At 40.7% G+C, this 19,812-nt stretch overlaps 1 protein-coding gene across 1 annotated transcript in view; it reads right to left on the bottom strand.

The window, feature by feature from the left end:
- The window catches only part of LARS1 (leucyl-tRNA synthetase 1), a 1,303,086-nt gene that overhangs the window by 757,013 nt on the left and 526,261 nt on the right, over positions 1–19,812 (bottom strand). Inside the window, exon 19 of the mRNA XM_044064023.1 lies at positions 10,079–10,217. Coding sequence (XP_043919958.1) covers positions 10,079–10,217 — 139 coding nt within the window. The remainder of the gene's footprint in view (positions 1–10,078; positions 10,218–19,812) is intronic.

The following is a 19,812-nucleotide window of genomic DNA, read 5'->3' as shown; positions in this document are numbered from 1 at the left end:
AAAGCAATGGCTGGAGCCAGGCATTTTGTGAAAACTCTGGGAGCAGTGGATAAGCCAAAGGGAAGCGCAGAGAAAGTACAGTTGTGTACACTTACCATAAATGTAGATGTTTGAGTGTCTTCACTGTTGCAGTCATCACTGTAGGGTTCTTCCTGCCGGCAGGCAGCCCTCGGTCGCCAGAATCCCAAAGTCTGGGTCCGGCGTCAGCTGTTCAGTCATGCTCCCTGACGTCAGAGCACCAGGAGTACAAAGCTGCCAGCCGACGCTATGTTCTCCAGTTTTTCTTGCCCCAGATGTCAGGTGCCCAAAAGTGAAGGCTAATAGTAAAACAAAAATGTAACATACAACAAACCCCATACCCTGTAGCAAATACACCTCAGAAGAAGGGTGAAGTAGGAAACCACACTAATGAAAGTATAAGAGGGGACAGGAGGGTGGGTAACCCAGACTGCAACAGTGAAGACACTCGAACATCTACATTTATGGTAAGTGTACACAACTGTACTATGTTCATCGTGTTTCACTGTTGCAGTCATCACTGTAGGGTTGAATCCCAAAGCTGAGATAAAGGGTGGTGGTTATAGAGTAGAAGGGGCGGCTAGAAGGCCCTGCAAGACTGCAGAAGCAAAGCCTGCCCTAGACTTACAGTAAAGAGGTAGATTATAATGCTTAGAGAAAGTATGCACTGAACTCCAAGTTGCAGCTTCCAAAATATCTTTGGTAGGTACTCCCCTGAGAAAGGCAGCTGAAGTAAGCAGCAACTCTGGTAAAGTGAGTCCTAATTTTTCCTGGGATTTGCTTTCCATGATGAGAGTAACAAAATCTGATTCCATGAGCAATCCATTTAGAAATGTTCTGTTTTGAAATAGATTTGCCTTGGGAATTTGTTGCATAAGAAACAAACAGTTGCTCTGTTTTCCTCATATCCTTGGTTCTGTCCAGGTAAAAACGAAGTTGCCTGTGTACATCCAAGGAATGCAAGATCCTTTCCCCCTTATTTTGTGGATTAGTGACAAAAGTTGGCAGGTGAATAGTTTGATTTAAAGCCACTTTGGAAACCACTTTAGGCATGAAAGTAGGATTAGTACTTAAAGACACCCTATCTTGGTGAAAAATAATATAAGGTTCCACAGCCATGAGTGCTTGTAACTCCGAGACTCTCCTGGCTGAAGTCAAAGCCAGTAGGATAACTGTCTTCCATGATAAATAATTAATATCAGATGTGGCAGCAGGCTTAAAAGGAGGCAGAGTGAGTTTTTCCAGAACATAGTTGAGGTCCCAGGCAGGTATGGGTGGTGTCCTAGGGGGCCTTAAATTATTTGCTCCTCTGAGATATTGCTTCAGAAGTGGATGCGAAAAGATTGGAGGATCTGTATTGTAATGTGCAGAGATAGCTGAAGCATGTATTTTTATGGAGGAGAAGGATAAACCCTTATGTAGCATGTCTGTCAGGTAATGTAAAATCAGTGGGATATTAGGAATGAGAGGATCCGAATCCTGAGCATGCATCCAGGTGCAAAATCTCTTCCATTTACCTGCATAAGATTTTTCTAGTGCTAGACCGTCTGGCTTCTAAGATGACATCCATGACCTGTTTGGGAAGGGTAGGATTAAACATAGACCCTGAATTCGCCAAGCTGCCAGGCTGAGAGTTTTGATATGAGAGTGCAGAACCTGGCCCTGGTGTTGGGACAAAAGATTTGGAATCTGAGGTAAAATCCAAGGAGGCTCCTGGGATAGATGCATCAGCGTTGAGTACCAAAATTGACGAGGCCAATTTGGGGTCAGTAAAATCATCTTGGGTTTGTCCTGCTTGATCTTTAATAACAGCCGTGGAAGAAGAGGTAGTGGAGGAAAGGCATACCCCGACAGGTTTCTCCAACTGAATGAGAGAGCATTCACTTTTCCATGCTAGTTTGTGAAATGTCCTTGTGCAAAAAATCTGTAACTGGTGGTTGAGGGGGGGGGGTGCAAATAGATCTATGTCCGGGCAGCCCCAGGCTTCTGTAATCATCTTGAATATTTGCGTATCTAGCATCCACTCGTGTGGGTCTGACAGGTTCCTGCTCAGGCTGTCTGCCAGAATATTTTGTTTCCCTGGCAGGAACTGAGCTTGTAGATCCACTTTGCAAGCTAGAGCTGTGTTCCAGAGTCATGGCTAGTCTGCAAAGGGGGTAGGAGTGTGAACCCCCTTGCTTATGTACCACATAACTGTGGTGTTGTCTGTCCGTATCAGTAGTTGTCCTGGCTGTAGAAGATCCCTGAAAGCCAAGAGGGCATTCTGTACAGCTAACATCTCTTTTAAATTGATATGTAAGTGCTTCTGATCCTCTGTCCAAAAACCTTGCAGGCCTTTCCCCTGCAAGTGGGCTCCGCATGTGTAATCCGAGGCGTCCATGGTTAACACCTGGCTGGCTGGAGGCAGACTGAAGGCTTTCCCTTTGTTGTGAAGACATGCCATGGTCCACCAATGGAATTCCTTTTTTAGGCAAGGCATGACAGCAATCTGTGTGTCTAGACAGTGGCAATGCTGGGACCATACACTTTTTAGGTACCATTGTATTTTTCTCATATGTAGTCTTGCATTTGGTATGAGAAGGATGCAGGAGGCCATGTAACCCAAAGCCTGCAGGAATTTCCTTGCAGTTAGCTGAGACATTAACGCCAAGGTTTTGAAAGTTGAAGCCAGCTGTAGTTGTTTTTCAGATGTCAGGAATGCCATCTGGGTTGTTGTGTTTAGAAGAGCACCCAGAAAAGTTATCTGTTGTGTGGGTGTCAGATTTTACTTTTTTATGTTCACAGTGAATCCCAGGTACTTGAGTAGATTTTGAACAAATTCCAGGTGCTGGAGTAAGACATCCTTGCTGTCTGCTTGAATAGGGCAGTCGTCCAGATAAGGGTAAATTTGAATTCCCTTGAGTCTGCAATAAGCTACTACTGGTGCCAGGCACTTGGTGAAGACCCTGGGCGCAGTAGACAAGCCAAAGGGCAGCGCAGAGAATTGGTAATGTTTCGAGCCGGCCTTGAACCTGAGGTATTTTCTGCACTCCTGTCTGATAGGGATGTGTAGGTAAGCCTTTTTTAAATCCAATGTCACCATCCATGCATTTTTGCTCAACATTGGCAGGAGCTGCTGCAGAGTAAGCATCTTGAACTTTGGTATCTCCAGGAAAGTATTTAAGACTGACAGATCCAGGATGGGTCTCCATGAATTTTGTTTTCTGGGAACTAGAAAGAGCCTTGAGTAAAAGCCTTGCCCAGTCTCTGATTGTGGAACCAGTTCTATGGCCCTCATAGCCATGAGGGATCCCACCTAGTTTAATGCCTCTGCCCACTGGTGTATTGGTAGGTCTGGCCATCCGTTTGGTCTTGGCAAGGTATGAAAGTGGAATTTGTAACCTCTTGAAACTATATCCAGAACCCACTTGTCTTGGGTTATGCAAGTCCAATTTTGTTGAAAAAGAGAGAGTTTTCCTCCTAGAGGGGCTTCCAGGAGAGATGTTCCTGGAGCCATGCAAGGGGAGTCATTGAGCCTGTTTTCTATAAGATTGAGGTCTGTCCTCTCCACCCCTGGGGGTGGAAGCACTCCACTGTCTAGGTCTGTAAGAGGTCTGTGCTTGGGCCCTCCCTCTGGAGCACCTATATCTACCCCTCTGAGGCCTGTCCGAGCTGGGAAAGGACCAATTTTTAGTTGGCCAATTTCTGCTAAATCTTGGGGGCTGAACTTGTAAGAAATCCTTCACCATTTGCATGGATTTTGCCTTATCCTCCATTTTCTTAATCACCTCTTCAGCCTTAGACCCAAACAAAACATTATGCTGAACAGGAGCATCCAGTAACTTTGCTTTCACTTGATCAGGTAAGTTTTGTTCCTTTAACCAAGCATGCCTTCTAATGACTGTGCCAGTGGCAGCTGCCCTGCATGAAGCCTCCAAGGCATCAAAACCACAGTGTAAGCCATGCTTCCCCACTTGCTCAGTAGCATGCATCACATTGTGTAATTCCTTATTATCTGCACATGCAGAAATGGTACCTAGCTTTTGTTTCATAACAGACAGCAGGAACTGCTGATATTTTAGCATATGAAATTGACAATTTAAAGCCCTAATAGATAAAGTAGCAGAAGTGTACACTTTTTTGCCCCATCTCTCCAAAGCTCTAGAATCCTTATCTGTCGGAATAGGGTTTTTAGCAGAGGCGGCCTTAACACCCTTAGGACCCTGAGAAATGGTTTCTGGATCAGCAGCAGGATTTTTGTAAAGGAACTGGTGGGAGTCAGGGACCCTGTAATATCTGTCAGGCTTAGCAGGGGCTGGAGGAAAGGAGTCAGGAGTTAAATTAGTCTCAGAAAAGGCATCATCCACAATATCCAAAATAGGAGGAATAGCCAGGGGTCTATGTTGGGGCAGAAGAAGGAAATCCCTAAGCCTTCTCTTAGATTCAGAGTACTCCTGTCCTTCCCATTGAAAATATTCCCTCATGATATGCAAAGTTTCCCCAAAAGAAAAATCCTTAGGGGGAGAAGCTGATGGAATGGATTCCTCAGCATCAGAATCCTCATAAGGAGGGAAAGTATATTCCTGTTCAGAGGAAGACACTGAAGAAATAGATGCCTGATCAGAGGATTCATAATCCAATTCTTGCCTTGGCCTTTTGTCTGGAGGGGGATGTGAACCCCTAATCATGGTTAGTAAGTCCTCCGTCATTTTAAGCAGCTGTTTCTGAGATTTGGGTCCCAGATCAGAAGAGGCCTGGGCTGGTGTCTTTGATTTAGAAGGAGTCTTCGCCTTTGTCTTTGGCTTTGCCTTTATCAGAAGCTGTGTAGGCCTGAAAACCCCCTCGGAAGCCAGTACCTGCACAGCGGCTCCGGACCCATCCGAGGGAGCATTGTCCAAAGGTCCTGCAGCTGGAGTACTCAAAGGCCTAGTTGGCTCCTCGTGGGAGTCCGTTTCGGCAATCAGTTCTGAAATGGCCGACGACAGGGGCTGTAAAAGAGCCTCACTGACGACGACCGAACCTGTAGCTGGCTCTGCTTGTAAACAGTCGTCTGATTTAGACCTCGGAGGCCTGTCCTTATCCTTGCGTCATTTGTGAACTCCGGTAGTCGGAAGCGTGTCCAACGACATTTTATAATTAAATCGCCTGCCAAAGTAGTGAAAAGCAAAATCGTACCTCTGCTTAATAGTACGTTGGTTAAATCTAGCACAAAACCGACAACTAGCTACGTTGTGGTCAAGGCCTAAACAAGGACTACAGTAAGAGTGGAAATCCTTATGAGGTATTTGCTTCCCACAAGAAATACAATTAACTTTTTCTGACATCGGACTGAAGCAAGAAAAAGTTTCCCCGACGGGGTACTTAGCTTTGAGAAAAAGAAGTAAGTCTTCGGACTGAAGCACGAAAAAATATCAGGAGTCAGCCGACTGGCACTTGCGAACTGCTTCCACCGCACGGCAAGAAAGACTGGAGAACATGGCATCGGCTGGCAGCTTTGTACTCCTGGCGCTCTGACATCAGGGAGCATGACTGAACAGCTGACGCCGGACCCAGACTTTGGGATTCCGGCCGACCGAGGGCTGCCTGCCAGCAGAAAGAACCCTACAGTAATAACGAACAGTGAAACACGATGAACATCTGAAAGTGCATAGATCCTGCCCTGAAACGTAGACATTTCCTGCAAGATTCCCTGATTGGGATGTGTAGGTAGGCCTCTTTTAGGTCTAGGGTGGCTAACCAAGCATCCTTAGAAATCATACGAAGAAGTTGCTGGAGGGTGAGCATTTTTTTGAATTTTGGTATTACCAGAAAGGTGTTTAGAATGGATAGATCAAGGATTGGGTGCCAGGTGCCCTCTTTTTTGGGTACCAGGAAGAGTCTGGAATAGAAACCTTGGCCTATCTGGTCTGCAGGAACCGGAATGCATGTATTGCCCTCATAGAGAGCAGAGAAAGAACTTGCTTTTTGGCCTCTGCCCACTGGTTTGGAGGAAGATCTGGGAACTCCTTTGGGGTTAACAGAGTGTGAAAATAAAAGCTGTATCCCTGGGACACTATGTTGAGGACCCATCAGTCGTTGGTAATAGAGGCCCAGTTGTTTGCCTGAAAGGAGAGTTTTCCCTCCTAGGGGCACAAGCAGGTGGGCAGAAGTAAGGGGTGGAGGTGTAAAGTCATTGTGAGTTCTTACCATAAGGGGGTGGCTTAGCACTCCCTGTTTTTGAAGAGGAGGAACTCCATTGCTTAGATCTCTGCATTCCTTGGGACTACTGTCTGGGGGGGGGGGTCTGCTTCCCCTGGGTCTGGGCTGAGCTGGCCTGGAGATGGACAGAAAGGACCAGTGCTTGGAAGGGCAATGCCTACTGAACCTCGGAGGCTGGACTTGTAAAAAGTCTGTCTGCACAGATTTAGCTTTTTATTCCATCTTTTTTAAGACCTCTTCTGCCTTGGTGCCAAACAAATTGCCTTTGTTCAATAATTTTGATTTGACATGGTCTGGCAAGGTCTGGTCCTTAAGCTAAGCATACCTTCTAATGACAGAACCAGTGACTTCTGCCCTGCAAGATGCTTCTAGGGCGTCAAAGCCAGACTGCAAGGTGTGCTTAGTAACTTGGCTTGCAGAATTAATAAGCTCTTGTAATTATTTTCTTCACAAGCAGGAAAGGAAGATATTTTTTGTTTGAGGAGTTCCATGGTATGCTGCTATTTCAGCATGTGGAACTGACAATTTAGTGCTCTAATAGCAAGTGTTGCAGAGGTGTCTACTTTTTTACCCCATCTGTCTAAAGCTCGGGAATCCCTGTCTGAGGGGTGGGATTCTTAGCTGAGGTTGCTTTAATACCTTTATGTCCTTGGGAGATGACCTCTGAGTCAGCAGTAGGATTTTTGAAAAGGAATTTGAGTCCGGTACAGTCAAGTTTTCTGGAAGCAGGAGGAAGGGTGTCAGGAATTAAACTGGATTCCAGAAAAACATCATTCACAACATCCGGGACAGGAGGAATGGCTAAAGGTATGTGCTGTGGTGAATCTAAGAATTCCACGAGTCTCTTTTTTGACTGAGGATAGTCCTCACATTCCCATTGGAAATACTCCCTTAAAGTATGTAGGATTTCACCAAATGAAAAATCCTCAGGTGGAGAGGAAGAAGGAATGGATTCCTCTACATCAGAATCCTCATAAGCAGAAAAGGGTTGCATGTCTTCATATTCAGAAGCATCAGAGTCATCGGACTTCTGTTCAGATAAAACTACTGGGGACAAGTCTCTTTTTCTTTTGGAAGGGGTAGCCCGGCTTCCCCTAATAAGCATAATAAGGTCTTCCGCCATTTTAAGCATTTGAGATTGAGGCATAGAAGCAGGTGCTTGAGCTTGGGTTGTCGTTTTTTTGGGCGTAGTTCGTACCCTGGGCCTTAGAAACTTGGTAGTTTTAGAAAAAACTGAAGATGCGAAAGAAGTCATCGGTTTGTGTCGAGTATCGGTAGTGCGAAGAACTTCCTCGGAAGGCAATTACTGCTCAGCGGCTCCAGACCCATCCAAGGAAGAGAAATCCGCAGGATCCTTAGTCGAAGAAGAGCCTTGCGACATACCAGACTCCGAAAAGGTCTCAGTAGCGGCCTGTGAATCCACAGAAGCGGGCATCAGGGGCTGCGAAAGCACCTCACTGAGGACTGGGGAACTGACGACTAGCTTAACGCAAGCATCAGTGACGGTTTTGGACTGTTGCAGTCTCTCTCTGTGTTTATCCTTACGTTTTTAAGGAAGATCGGTAGTCGGATGGCTTACTGAATCCATATTGGAATTCGAAGACTGACAGCGAAAATATCTAGCTACAATAAGGGCCCAACAATGTATAGTTCTGGCGTTGAACAAAGCACAGAAGCAACAGCGAGGGACGTTGTGGTCTGGGCCTAAACAGATGATGCAGTAAGAATGGAAGTCTCGGTGTGGTATTTGCTTTCCACAGGCGAGACAATTGTTAACTTTTTCTGACACTGGTTAGAGCAAGAAAAAAGGATCTGCAACTCAAAAAGCATGAAACCAGGAACAAACTACTAGAAAAAAGAAAATCCAAGAGCTCCAAAGGTCAATGAAGGCTGGTGAAAAACCACGCATGCAAACTGCTTCTGTTTCGGGCTCCTCGGCAAGAAAGACCAATGTAATGGCGTTGGCTGCCTGATTTTATACCACTAACGACCTGACGTCAGTCCCGGAGTGACAGCAACCAACACACAAATGCTAAGCCTCTTGTATTCAGGCCAACTGAGGGCTCCCCCTGGCAGGATAACCCTAGTGTGATGACCTCAACAGTGAAACACTAAGAGCATCAATGTTAAAATGAATTTACTAAAAAGGAATGGTTTAGTATTATGGTCTGATCGCTTTGGAAAAGGAAAAGCTAAGTCACTAGAATACTTAAAAGACTAAGTTGAATAATATTAACTGGTTAGCAGATTCATCCAGCAATAAGAAATTAAATGAATTTGTAGAGTGACGAAAAGAACACTGTTCCTTCATTAGATGAATATATGAATGCTATCATTGGTGTAAGCCGCGGTGGTACAGCGGTAGCATTGTTGCCTCACAGCAAGAGGTTCTCCTGTTCGATTCTCGGCAGGAGTGCCTTCTGTGTGGAGTCTGCATGTCCTCCCCGCGGTCGGGTGGCCTGCGAAAGACATACGTGAATGGGCGTGCCTTCGCTGAAGGTTGGGCATCAGGCTGGCAACTCGGCACCATTAAAAATCGACTGCCAATTATTAGCAGACCGGAGTTCCACTGTGGCGACCCCTAACCGGGAAAAGCCGAAAAGACAAACATGAATGCTACCATTGAAGGTAAACTGACCTACAAAGGAAGCTTGTCCAAGTTATACAAGTTAGTTACAAATAAATTTGAAGCAAAATTCTGGAACTTTTTAGAGAGTAGTGGACTGAGTGACTCAACAGAGGGCAAGAATAAAACTTTTTTTTACTTAAATCAGTTAGTCAAACGTCAAGTTTATACTGGAAAGTTTTTATGTGGAAATGTATACACAGAATTTTTGTTCCTCCCTATAGTTTATGTAAAAGCTTACTGGACACATTTATGGCTTGTGAAAAATTAAATATGTATTAGGAAGAATGTTTTTAAGGGGGTTATGGTCTGATAACTGCCCTTTAGCTAGATCAATTACACTAATGAATGTTCTACTTGCTTTATCTGTAAAAGCCAAAAAAAAATGTTCTGCAGTCTCTTGGCAGTCACTAGAAAAGTTATCACACACAAAAAAATAGAAATCAAATTCAGTTCCTACATTTAAAGAATTTGTAATGACTGGTTGAACCTGTGCAGCCTGCTGTTTTTTTAACTCTGATTAAAGTCCCAGCTCCGTAAGGGGACAAAAGTGCTTAGTGGATTAAAGCTTTTTATTTTCTACACATCAGGTAACCTTGACTTCATTTTTTTTATTTTTATAGTGTGTTGTGTGTTAGTTTTATTTAATGAATATTAAAGATCTGTTGCCTTACCATTACAAAAAGAAAAATATTGGATTATCTTTTTCCTCATGCCAAAAGTGTTCAAATGACTCCAGACAATTTACAGTCCAAACCTCAAGGACCAGACTCTGGCAGAAAACTGGTAATCAAACTGCACTACAGGCACATTATGGTCTGAACTTCATGATGTACATAAAAGTAGCAACATGCAACTTGTGGCAATCTCCATTTGCTTTATGAGCGTGCAAAGACAATTTCAGAACTGCTTGGTAGCATTAGTATAAAAAAAGTAAAGAATGAATTTTAAACTGAAAAGCAGGCATGGCTGGAAGCACCTTCTTCTAGGTTGCAAAGTAATAAACATTCAATCACCAGAGAAAATAAACACGTACTCACTTTAATAAGTAGAGTTCAAGTTAACAATCAATGAGATGATGTGCTAATTTGTGGGGTGGGAGGCTCCTGACGACGACCATTTACAACATTACCAGAATGTTCTACAAAATTTAGCAACTGACAGACTGTCTCAAGCTGCACAGTGCCTTAAATAATAAGGAATACATAGTGCTTTATTAGTCATTATAAACAATTTACAATATCAGTATAATCTTACCGAATATTAAGCTGATTTGGTCCTTGCCCACTGACAGTTCCCCCCTGCAAAAGATGTGCAACTGTGTAATAGGCCATGTAGATGGTAGAGTCTGATAAGGATTCTATCAGCCAGTAATTGTCCCAGGGTAAACGAGTACCTTCAATAAAAATTTCAATGCATTAAAATATTAATAAATATTCTAGTAAATAAACAAAAAAATATATATTTGATAAAGGACAGAAAAAGCAACTACTATTGCACTACAGATGCAGTTACCCAATACAGAACATTTAAAAGTTACAACCATTAAAAGCAAACATATGGTCCCAATCTTGCAGCAGACAAAGAATAACCTGAAGTAAATAAATTTGTACTAGAAAACACATCAAACAGAAGGTCACTCCTATGGATGGCAGCAAGGAAAATGTCTAACCAGCTCTTCTGCAAGCTCACAACAGAAGTGTGCAAAATAACTTGAATGTTTCAAAAAGGTCTTTAGATGACCATTTGTAACTGCATCTGCCACTATGTACTGCACAGTTAAATGTGCTGCAATAAGTTAATCAAAGTCATCTCCACAGTCTTACAAACAGAGACCGAACTTCAGTGCAGAAAAGGGAAATTCTCCCTATCTGCACCATACGGTGTCGTTGAAAGTCTACCTTCAAGCACTCAAAATTGTGAACATTTATTTTCGACCATGTAACGTTCGAATTTTTGAGCGTTCGAAGATTTGACAGGTATCTGATGTATGTACATATTAACACATTTATAAAAATTGCCACTTCCAACTGTTTTAAGATATCACAGTTCTAGTTGCAACTCAATCACCAAGAGGTTAGAGGTTTCTCACTTTACTAATTACTCAGCTAGTCTCCCTTTTGTCCAATCAGATTAATTTTATATGTATTTATATGTGTCCCCCGCATTTTAACTTTGTCTGATTAAGTTAACACTAGTTTAACGAAAGCTCTCACGCATTCATTTGTTTTTTTATTCAACATTAAACCTTTGTTTTTAATACCATTTTGATGTTTGATGCTTCTTGGGACTCTGCCTGCCAGCTTTTTTTATTTTTTTTGGTTTGTTTAGCTTTTTACAGCCAACTCAATGTTTGGTGAATTTGAGAACAGAAGACCAAGTAGCAGCTTCCAAGATAGATCTACTATTCAGGCCCTTGAAAATGCACAAGAGGCCACTACCATGGTAGAATGAGCAAGAACAGAAGTAGAAAGATGCTTTCCAGGGAAAGAATAGCAAAAAGAAATCTCTTTAGAAATCCAGGATGAAACAGTGTGTTTAAATACCACCAAACCCCATTTCCAGGCATGGAAAGAAACAAAAAAGCTGCAGTGTCTTCCCAATATGTTTTCTTCTATCTAGGTAATATACGAGCTGTTTATGTAAATACAAACTGTGAAGAACCCTCTCACTACTATTCTGTGGAAAAGGGAAAACAGAAAGATGATGAATGGACTGTTTCAAAGACAAATCATTAACTACTTTGGGCATAAAAGAAGTATCGGTACAGAGACACCCCATCCTTGAGAAAAAAAAAAAAAAAAGGGTGAACTGCTAAGTGTAGGAGGAACAGAGACCTTCTAAGCAGAAGTAAAACCAGCAAAGAATACAGTCTTCCAAGTACAATGTTATATGGAAGAAAAAACTGCATGTTCAAAAGGGGACTGAGTCAATTGCTCAGGAACAAAACTAAAGTCCCAAGGAGGAAGAATAGGCTTTCTTGGAAGCTGCATATAAAGGATGCCTTTCAGAAATTGTCTGACTTCAAAACAATAAGCCAGAAGTGGACTGAGGGCAGACAAGCAGAAATGGCTGACAAAACTATGCTGAGAAAGTATGTAAACTGCCTGAAGAACCAAGTGATAGCAGAATGCAAAATCATAACCTCAAAGTGCCAGCCTGCAAAGGAGGAAAGGTTTTTGTGCCCTCTTGTTGGCTGATGTACCACATGACTGCGGTATTGTCTGTAAAAACCTATACAGGACCCAGAACCCAAAGGCAGTGAAATGCCTAAAGTGCTACAAAATAAAGTCCTCATCTACTTGATGTTAATACAGTCTGCCATTTGTTGATGGACCAAAGACCATGGAATTCGAGGCTGCTGGTGGAGACTCCCACCTTGACTGGAAGCATCTCTGTACAGCTCCTTAGTAGGGAGAGGAACATGAAAAGACAGACCCGGATTTGTGGAAATCTGATGAATCCACCATAGGTTCATAGGTAGGTACTAGGCTATCGGCCCAAGGGCCTACGTAAGCCTAGCCAACAAGGTTCCCTGGCTTACGCCACCAAAGAAAGTTATTTTCCTGTGCCACTGTCGAGCAGAGACACAGAAGTGATCCCCGGAGTGTATTTCCTATTTCCCATCCACTCATCAAGATTTTTCTTGAAGAGTGCTAATGAAGAACTTTGCTCAACATAGATGAGTAGCCTGTTCCAGAGTATGGGAAGTCTCTGGGACAGGAATCTATCCCACCAGCATGTCCTGTTTATTGTGGTGACAAGGTTTAGGTCCCTAGAGCGTGTTGCTTGGAGGGATTGGGATTTCTTTACGTGCAGCATGTCCAACAGCTCTGGGTTTGACATAGCTTTATATGTTAAGCAGAGATCACCTCGGAGTAGGCGATGTGCTACGGAGTAAAGCTGAAGATTTTTGAGGCGGTCAGTGTAGGGCATTTGTTTGAGTCCAGTAATCCTCTTTGTGAGGTACTTCTGTGGCCTTTCCAGCTGCTGCAGATGTCTTGTGAGGTACATTCCAAAAGGGGCGTTGTACTCTATAATGGGTCTAATGAGTGTCGAGTAGAGGAGAACAATGACCTCTTTTCCTGGATGAGAACCCTTTTATGATGAGGTGTGCCACGTAGAAGGACTTCATGACTACTGTGGCAATGTGACTAGCAAAGGAGAGACTACTGTCCATCTGGGTACCAAGGTCTCTTATCACGCATTCGGTGTTAAGTAGATTGCTGCCTATGTGGTAGTTCATGGGTACAGAGTTTTTACCAAAGGGGATGACACTGCACTTTTTGGCATTGAGCTTGAGGCCATGGCTCTGACACCAGGCATCTGTCTCAGCGAGGCCCTTCTGTAGGATGTCCACATCATTTGGGGACTTGACTATGGCTTCTAGTTTGCAGTCACTAACAAAACTCGAGCTTAAGACAAGACAATGGAGGAACCAGATACTCCAGAGGATGGCAGTTCTGGAGCCAGTCTTGACATACCAATGAAATTTCCTCATGTGCAGTTTGACAATGGGAATTATGGGAATAGTGGATGTACACTGGAGCTCAAAGAAATTCCATTGCAGGAACGACTGGAAATAAGCAGTAAAAGAAGACCTTGGCAAGCAGGAGGTGAGACAACATTGGAATGGTCTGAATCCTGCAACACAGGAACACTTGGCCTAAGAGGGAGACAATAAAGACTTTTTGAGATCAATGCTGTATACCACGTTGAATAAAAAGAAGCATAAGGAAGTGTAGTTGCTAAAGTAGAGGCTGCAAAGAGGGAGCTTGAATCAAAAAGTCATCAAAGTAAGGGAATAGTTGAATTCCCTGAAGTCTGCAGAAGGCTACTACAGGGGCCAGACATTTGGTAAAGACCCTTGCAGCTGTAAAAAAACAAAAGGCAAAGCAAAATATGGTTAATGAGAGAAGTAACAGAGAAAAGAAAACAACTTCCTGAAAAGAGGGTGATTAGGAATGTGGATAATGACAGGAAGAAACAGAGAAAAGAAAAAACAAGGTGATTTGCAACGTGGAGTAAGAATCCTTCAAATCCAGGGATACTAGAAAAGCTTGCGAAAGCGACAGTGGAAAAGTGTCTGAAGAGACAACATCCTGAAAGAGGGAACCTTGATAAGTATTGAGAAAGGACAGGCCTAGAATGGGGCCTCACAGCTCCTCCTTCATTGGACACAAACATCCTGGAATTAAAACCTGTTCCCTGCTGAGACTAGGTGATAGGGTGGATAGTTATCTGTAAAATCAAATCCAGAAGAACTAAAGGAAAATGTGGGAGCTAACAAGGAGGAGGCTAAGGAAGGACTGAGAATGGAGGAAGGGACTTCCATACCATAAAATAACCATTTTTGATAACTGACAGTGAAAAGTTATGTAAATGTCAGTCTTGTACTTACTGAAGCTGCGGAATGCAGCTCTGTGTTTGTGCCTAGTAAAAATAAAGGTCTGAGCAGCTTTTGCGTGCTAAAACCAAAGTCTAATTAGTACACTGAAAGATTAAGTGCAGATGTTTGTCAAATTTCTATGCTGCTGCTTCAGTGCCTTGTAAAAGCAAAGTCTAGTTAGTGCACATAAACTTTGCAGACTATCAACCTGTTAAACTTTGCGCAATACTATTAAAATAACTTGTCTATGCAACAGACAACATGTACAATACTGTACAGTTTACAGGGTTTACTCTTTCAGATTACATTTTTTAAACAATGAAGATGATAATTTCCATCTCCAATATTCAAGATCTAATACAAAATCAGATCTAACATCTTTAAATTTTACTGTTCTTGTAAAGACTTTTTTATTCTGCAACTCAGATCCTGTCCATGAGAACAGTCTGTTAATACCTTTGGGATTCCAAATTTCTCTGATGTCATGCAGTCTGTTATGCTACTCTGTGTTCTGTTTCAAGGTAAATTACGCGACAGTTAAGTGAGTCTCCAACCTGGTAGGGATTTCTTCCTTTCTTGCACCTGCATCTCTGGAATTTATCAGTATTTTTCCTTGACTTTGTACCAGACACTGTTACATACAGCTGAATGCCTTTTAAGGAGTTATTCTTATCAGCGTTTTTCTCAAACTGTACCAGAACCTGAACATTCATGTTACATTTAGTTTGGATGCCATTTCTTTCTTGTTTCTCAGTTAAGAACAGTTTAACCCTATAAAATGTGTATGCTAGCTAACAGAAATGTTTATGCATCTGACTATATTTTTTTACATATAGTATAGCAAACAGAAGTATATATGCATCTAACTAGCAAACAGAAGTGTACATGCATTTATAAATCCTAAATATATATCTAACAGTTTTCCCTTTTTTGTTTTAAATATACAAAACAGTTTACATCGGTATATTATCTTTGGTTAAATCATAATTTTCATTACTACTGCTTACTAAAAACACATTGGGAAACAAAACCTTTAGTTTTCTTTTGCTACAATAAGTTAACACACAATTTCATATTAACACAATGATAACAAGCATTGCTACTAGAACTGGATGAATTATCCAATTTAACAACTTTTCTTTTGAAGACCAGTCTGTAAAAATGTTTTACTATTTATGAGCTGTATTTTGCAATTGCTCATTATGACTCTATACAGTGATGTTTTATACAGTGATTTATTGACAATGCTTGTGAATATTACTGCAAAGGCACTGCAGCCTTGGTTTCTTTTTGAACACGTGTTATACAAATGAATTGAGGAGCAATTTCTGTAAACAGTTTAAAACCTGACAGCAACATTTTTTATGTACAAAGATAGAATACGTGGTTTATACACTGAAGAATGCTGTTTCCATATTAAACCATTTGTTGTACAGCATGTGCCAAACATATTTACTAACAGTTTTTCTTGCACAAAATATTTTTGCTTTTGTATATACAATGTAATGTACACAATCTAATTTACAAATTTAGTGACATTAATATTAAACTGAAGCCTGCTAATTAAATATTTACTAAAACATTAAAATGCATTACTGTTTTCTGGTAGTTTTGCTTTACTACCGTACATGTTCATGGCATCCTGATTACTTGATCAACCTTGGCTGTGCGATTATCATCAACAAAAAGACAAGCATGTCTTTTAATAATTACTGAGTTATTAATCCAAACCAGTATGTTTTTCTCTTGTACTTTTATTGTAGTTCCTTTTGCAGTATTGTTTACTTAGTCAGTGTAAAATTGAAAAAGTGCCTTTTCCTCCTGTAGTACTTGCTTCATGCTGTGAGAGTTGAATGTATGCCTGACCTCTGACTGTTACCTAGACTTTGACAGTCTGGTCTAAGGAAAGATTTTCTTTCTGCTGTTACCTTTACTGTCGTAGTTTTAGTAGGAATTGCCTCTACACATTTTGAAAAGACATTCACTACTACTAGTAGGTATCTGTACCCTCTCCGTTTGTTGTTGGCAAGGGACCAGTATCATTTATTTGAACTGCATACCATGGCCCATTTACTGACTGTACACGGTGTAACTGAAGTTTTTTTTATTTTTAGCGTTTACCTGCAAATAGATTTTTAATGACATGCAAGCACAATTGTGACGTTTTACTACAATTACCAAACAGTGTTTCTGCAGACTCTCGTACTTTTTGCTTAGTGCTGCATGTGAACATTTAACAATTATGTTTTAGTAACAATAATGTTTTAGAAAAACGCAAGCCACCTGGCCTGGCAACCAGTCTTGTTTTTGACCTTGTAAATTTTAGTACTAGTAGCATCTTATCTCCCCAACATTCCTTGTAATCACCCATTCTAGCCTGGAAAGATGTGAGCTCACATAAAGCAAAATCTCTTACTTTTTTCCCTTTCTGGGCATTCCAGACTCTGTAGACCATAGTACATTTCTTAAACTCTTCACCACTTTCTTTACCTTCAGTCATCTGTTAATACACTTGCAACTTGATATTAGAAAGCAGTTGTAAAACGCTTAGAATTATAAAAAGCATTTGTAATTTGTATAACTATGCATAAATTTTACACTTGGGTTTTACCTGTAGTATTATTTACCCAGTATAACTTTATATTAGTAACACTGCTTTTGAATACTGTTTTTGCTGAAGTCTCTGCTATTTCTGGTGCTATTATACAATTACAAAAAATTGTAAAAAAAACCAAGAGATACCGACTTAACTAAAACATGCTTAAAACAGATCTATTTACATTATTTACAGTTGCTGTTGTCTGCCTTTTGCTCTTGTGCATTTTAAACAGATGCACTTTAGATGAAAAGAAAATACATGCAAAGAAAATACATGCATGTCTTGCTTGTGACTTCATGTCTTTACTGCTTTTAACTACTCTGATTTCTATACCCTAGAACTGTTCTGTTATTTGAAATGGTGATTTTGAAATTATTTAACAGCTTAGCTATTAAAGGCTGCCCCTGCGTGTGTGCTATGAGAACAGCGTCAAATGTTTTACATTACTGTTTAACTGATAAGCATCTTGCTTTAACTGAATGAAAGTTTTAAAACATCTGGGAATTATTTCTCGATACATTAGATCCTGCTATGTATGCGAACTATTTTCTAAATGTAGAACAGTACGCCATAAATTATTTTTTATTAGTATAACAAACTGTTGGGTAAGATTTGGAATTTCTCTTCAACTCTTTACTAACCAGATTTTTTTTGTCTTGTAATTCTGCATAGGCTGTCTGATATTTTTCAGTACTGTGTTCTGCTGACTCTAAAGCTCTTATGCACTTCTGAAAAAGGGTTTGCATATGTTGTTTAAACTTTCTGAACTCAATCTGCCTTGTCTTTTAGAAGTTTATTAAATTTTTTTAGTCAGTTTACCATGAACCTCATCACTGTCCTTAACTGTTTTGTACTGTGCAGTGACTTTATACCAGTTTTGTCTAAAGGGTTAAACAAAATGTACAGCAGATTCTGTCAAAAACTGACTTGACTGCTGTTGTAACTCTAAAATTAACATTTCACATGTAGTGACAGGGCATACCTGTTTAACATCTAGAAATAATGCAAACTTATGACCCTTTTTTGGTTGTTTACTATTAACAACGGTCTGAACTATGCTTTTATGACATTGCACAAACAAAGCAGTTTTATATGACTTGCACAATAAACATTTACCATCATGCCACACATGTTTTTCTTCAAGACATCAGTCAAACGTAATCCATACACACAAAAAGTTTCTTACCAAAGTCCACCAAAATACAGCTGGCCAAATCTGATCACCATAGATGGTTGGAAAACTTTTGTAGTTACTTGAAAAGCTGGTGAAACGAAGCTGGCAGTTGCAGATTTTAATCTGAGAATTCACCGATCTGGAGAATTTATGGCACTGCTTACTTCCTGCATAGCATTTTCACTCTGGATTCACACATCTGAGGAACTGTACTGCTGGAAACTGTTGGAAACTGAAATGCTCCTATTCAGGACTCAATCATGTACCGAATTGTTAGTTACTGACGTTTTACTGAAGTGAACTTATACAAGGCCCAGGCACCACTCCCCCTGTGCTCCAATACAGGCAAGCTAGCCACTGGAAAGTTGTTTAAATGTCAGTCTTGTACTTAGTGAAGCTGCCGAATGCAGCTCTGTGTTGGTGCCTAGTAAAAATAACGGTCTGAGCTGCTTTTGCATGCTGAAATCAAAGTCTAATTAGTACACTGAAAGATTAAGTGCAGATGTCTATGCTGCTGCTTCAGTGTCTTATAAAAACAAAGTTTGGTTAGTGCACATAAATTTTGCAGACTATTAACCTCAAACTTTGTGCAGTACTATTAAAATAACTAGTCAATGCAACAGATGACAGGTACAATACTGTACAGTTTGCAGGGTTTACCGTTTCAGATTACGCTTCTTAAACAATACAGATGACAATTTCCATCTCCAGTACTCAGATCTAACATCTTTTAATTTTACTGTCCTTTGATACAAATTTTTCTTCTGCAACTCGGATCCTATCCATGAGAACAGTCTGTTTCAATACCTTTGGAATTCCAAATTTCTCTGATGTCATGCAGGCTGTTAACCTACTCTGTGTTCTGTTTCAAGGTGAATTAAATGACAGTTAAGTGAGTCGTCCTTGCCTCCAACCCACTAGGGAGTTGTTCCTTCCTTGCACATGCGTCTCAGGAATTTCTTATCAGTATTTTTCCTTGACTTTGTACCAGACACTGTTGCATATAGCTCAATGCCTTTTTTAAGGAGTTATCCTTGTCAGCATTTTTCTCAAGCTATACCAGAACCTGAACATTCATGTTACATTTAGTTTGGATGCCATTTTTTTCTTGTTTCTCAGCTAAGAACAGTTTAACCCCCTTAATATATGTATGCTAGCAAACAGAAATGATTATAGCAATAACCCACGCCTGGGTGTGGGTAATGCTGGATTTACCCACGGTTGGCGTGGTTTGGTCCCGAGGGACCAAACAAATACAACCGTGGGTAAATCCAGCATTACCCACACCCAGAAGTGGGTTATTGCTATTATACTATGGTGTTAGTTTGTTTTGTATTATCTTTGTATTGTTGTTATTTAGGTTTTTGTTTGCTTTTCTTTGTATTCTTCCACTTTTTGTGAGATAAATTAGTCCACACTTTCAGTTTGTGTTTATTGTTTATTTCTGTTTTAATTTAAATACATGTTATTTTTTAAGTTTTCAGGAAATGTTAGGAAATAATTATATTAGTAGATATTTTTTTTTTATTATTTTCTATCTATGGTGTCTCTTGTTTGGGTGGTTTTTCCTGTCTGAGTTTGTAGTGTTTCTGTTTAACAGGGCTCGTGCAGGTTTTTGAAGGGATGTAATCAAAAGGGCTAGGTGGTGCTTGGTATAATATAGTTTAAGCAGTGTAGAACTTTATAACGTGTAGTTATGTTTTAGTACTTATAGGTATGTTAGAAATGTGGTGTAGTTTTAATTTGTATTAATTTTTTTAAAATATGTAGTTTTACTAATTGGTCACTAGATGGAGGTGTTGTATGCGCTTTTAGAAGGTGTATGCTGA

The sequence above is a fragment of the Protopterus annectens genome, chromosome 2.part2 (assembly GCF_019279795.1).
Source record: "Protopterus annectens isolate FY-2018-M chromosome 2.part2, PAN1.0, whole genome shotgun sequence".
NCBI lineage: Eukaryota > Metazoa > Chordata > Ceratodontiformes > Protopteridae > Protopterus > Protopterus annectens.
Note: the sequence above shows the minus strand (reverse complement) of the source record. Positions and strands in the feature narration are given on the sequence as shown.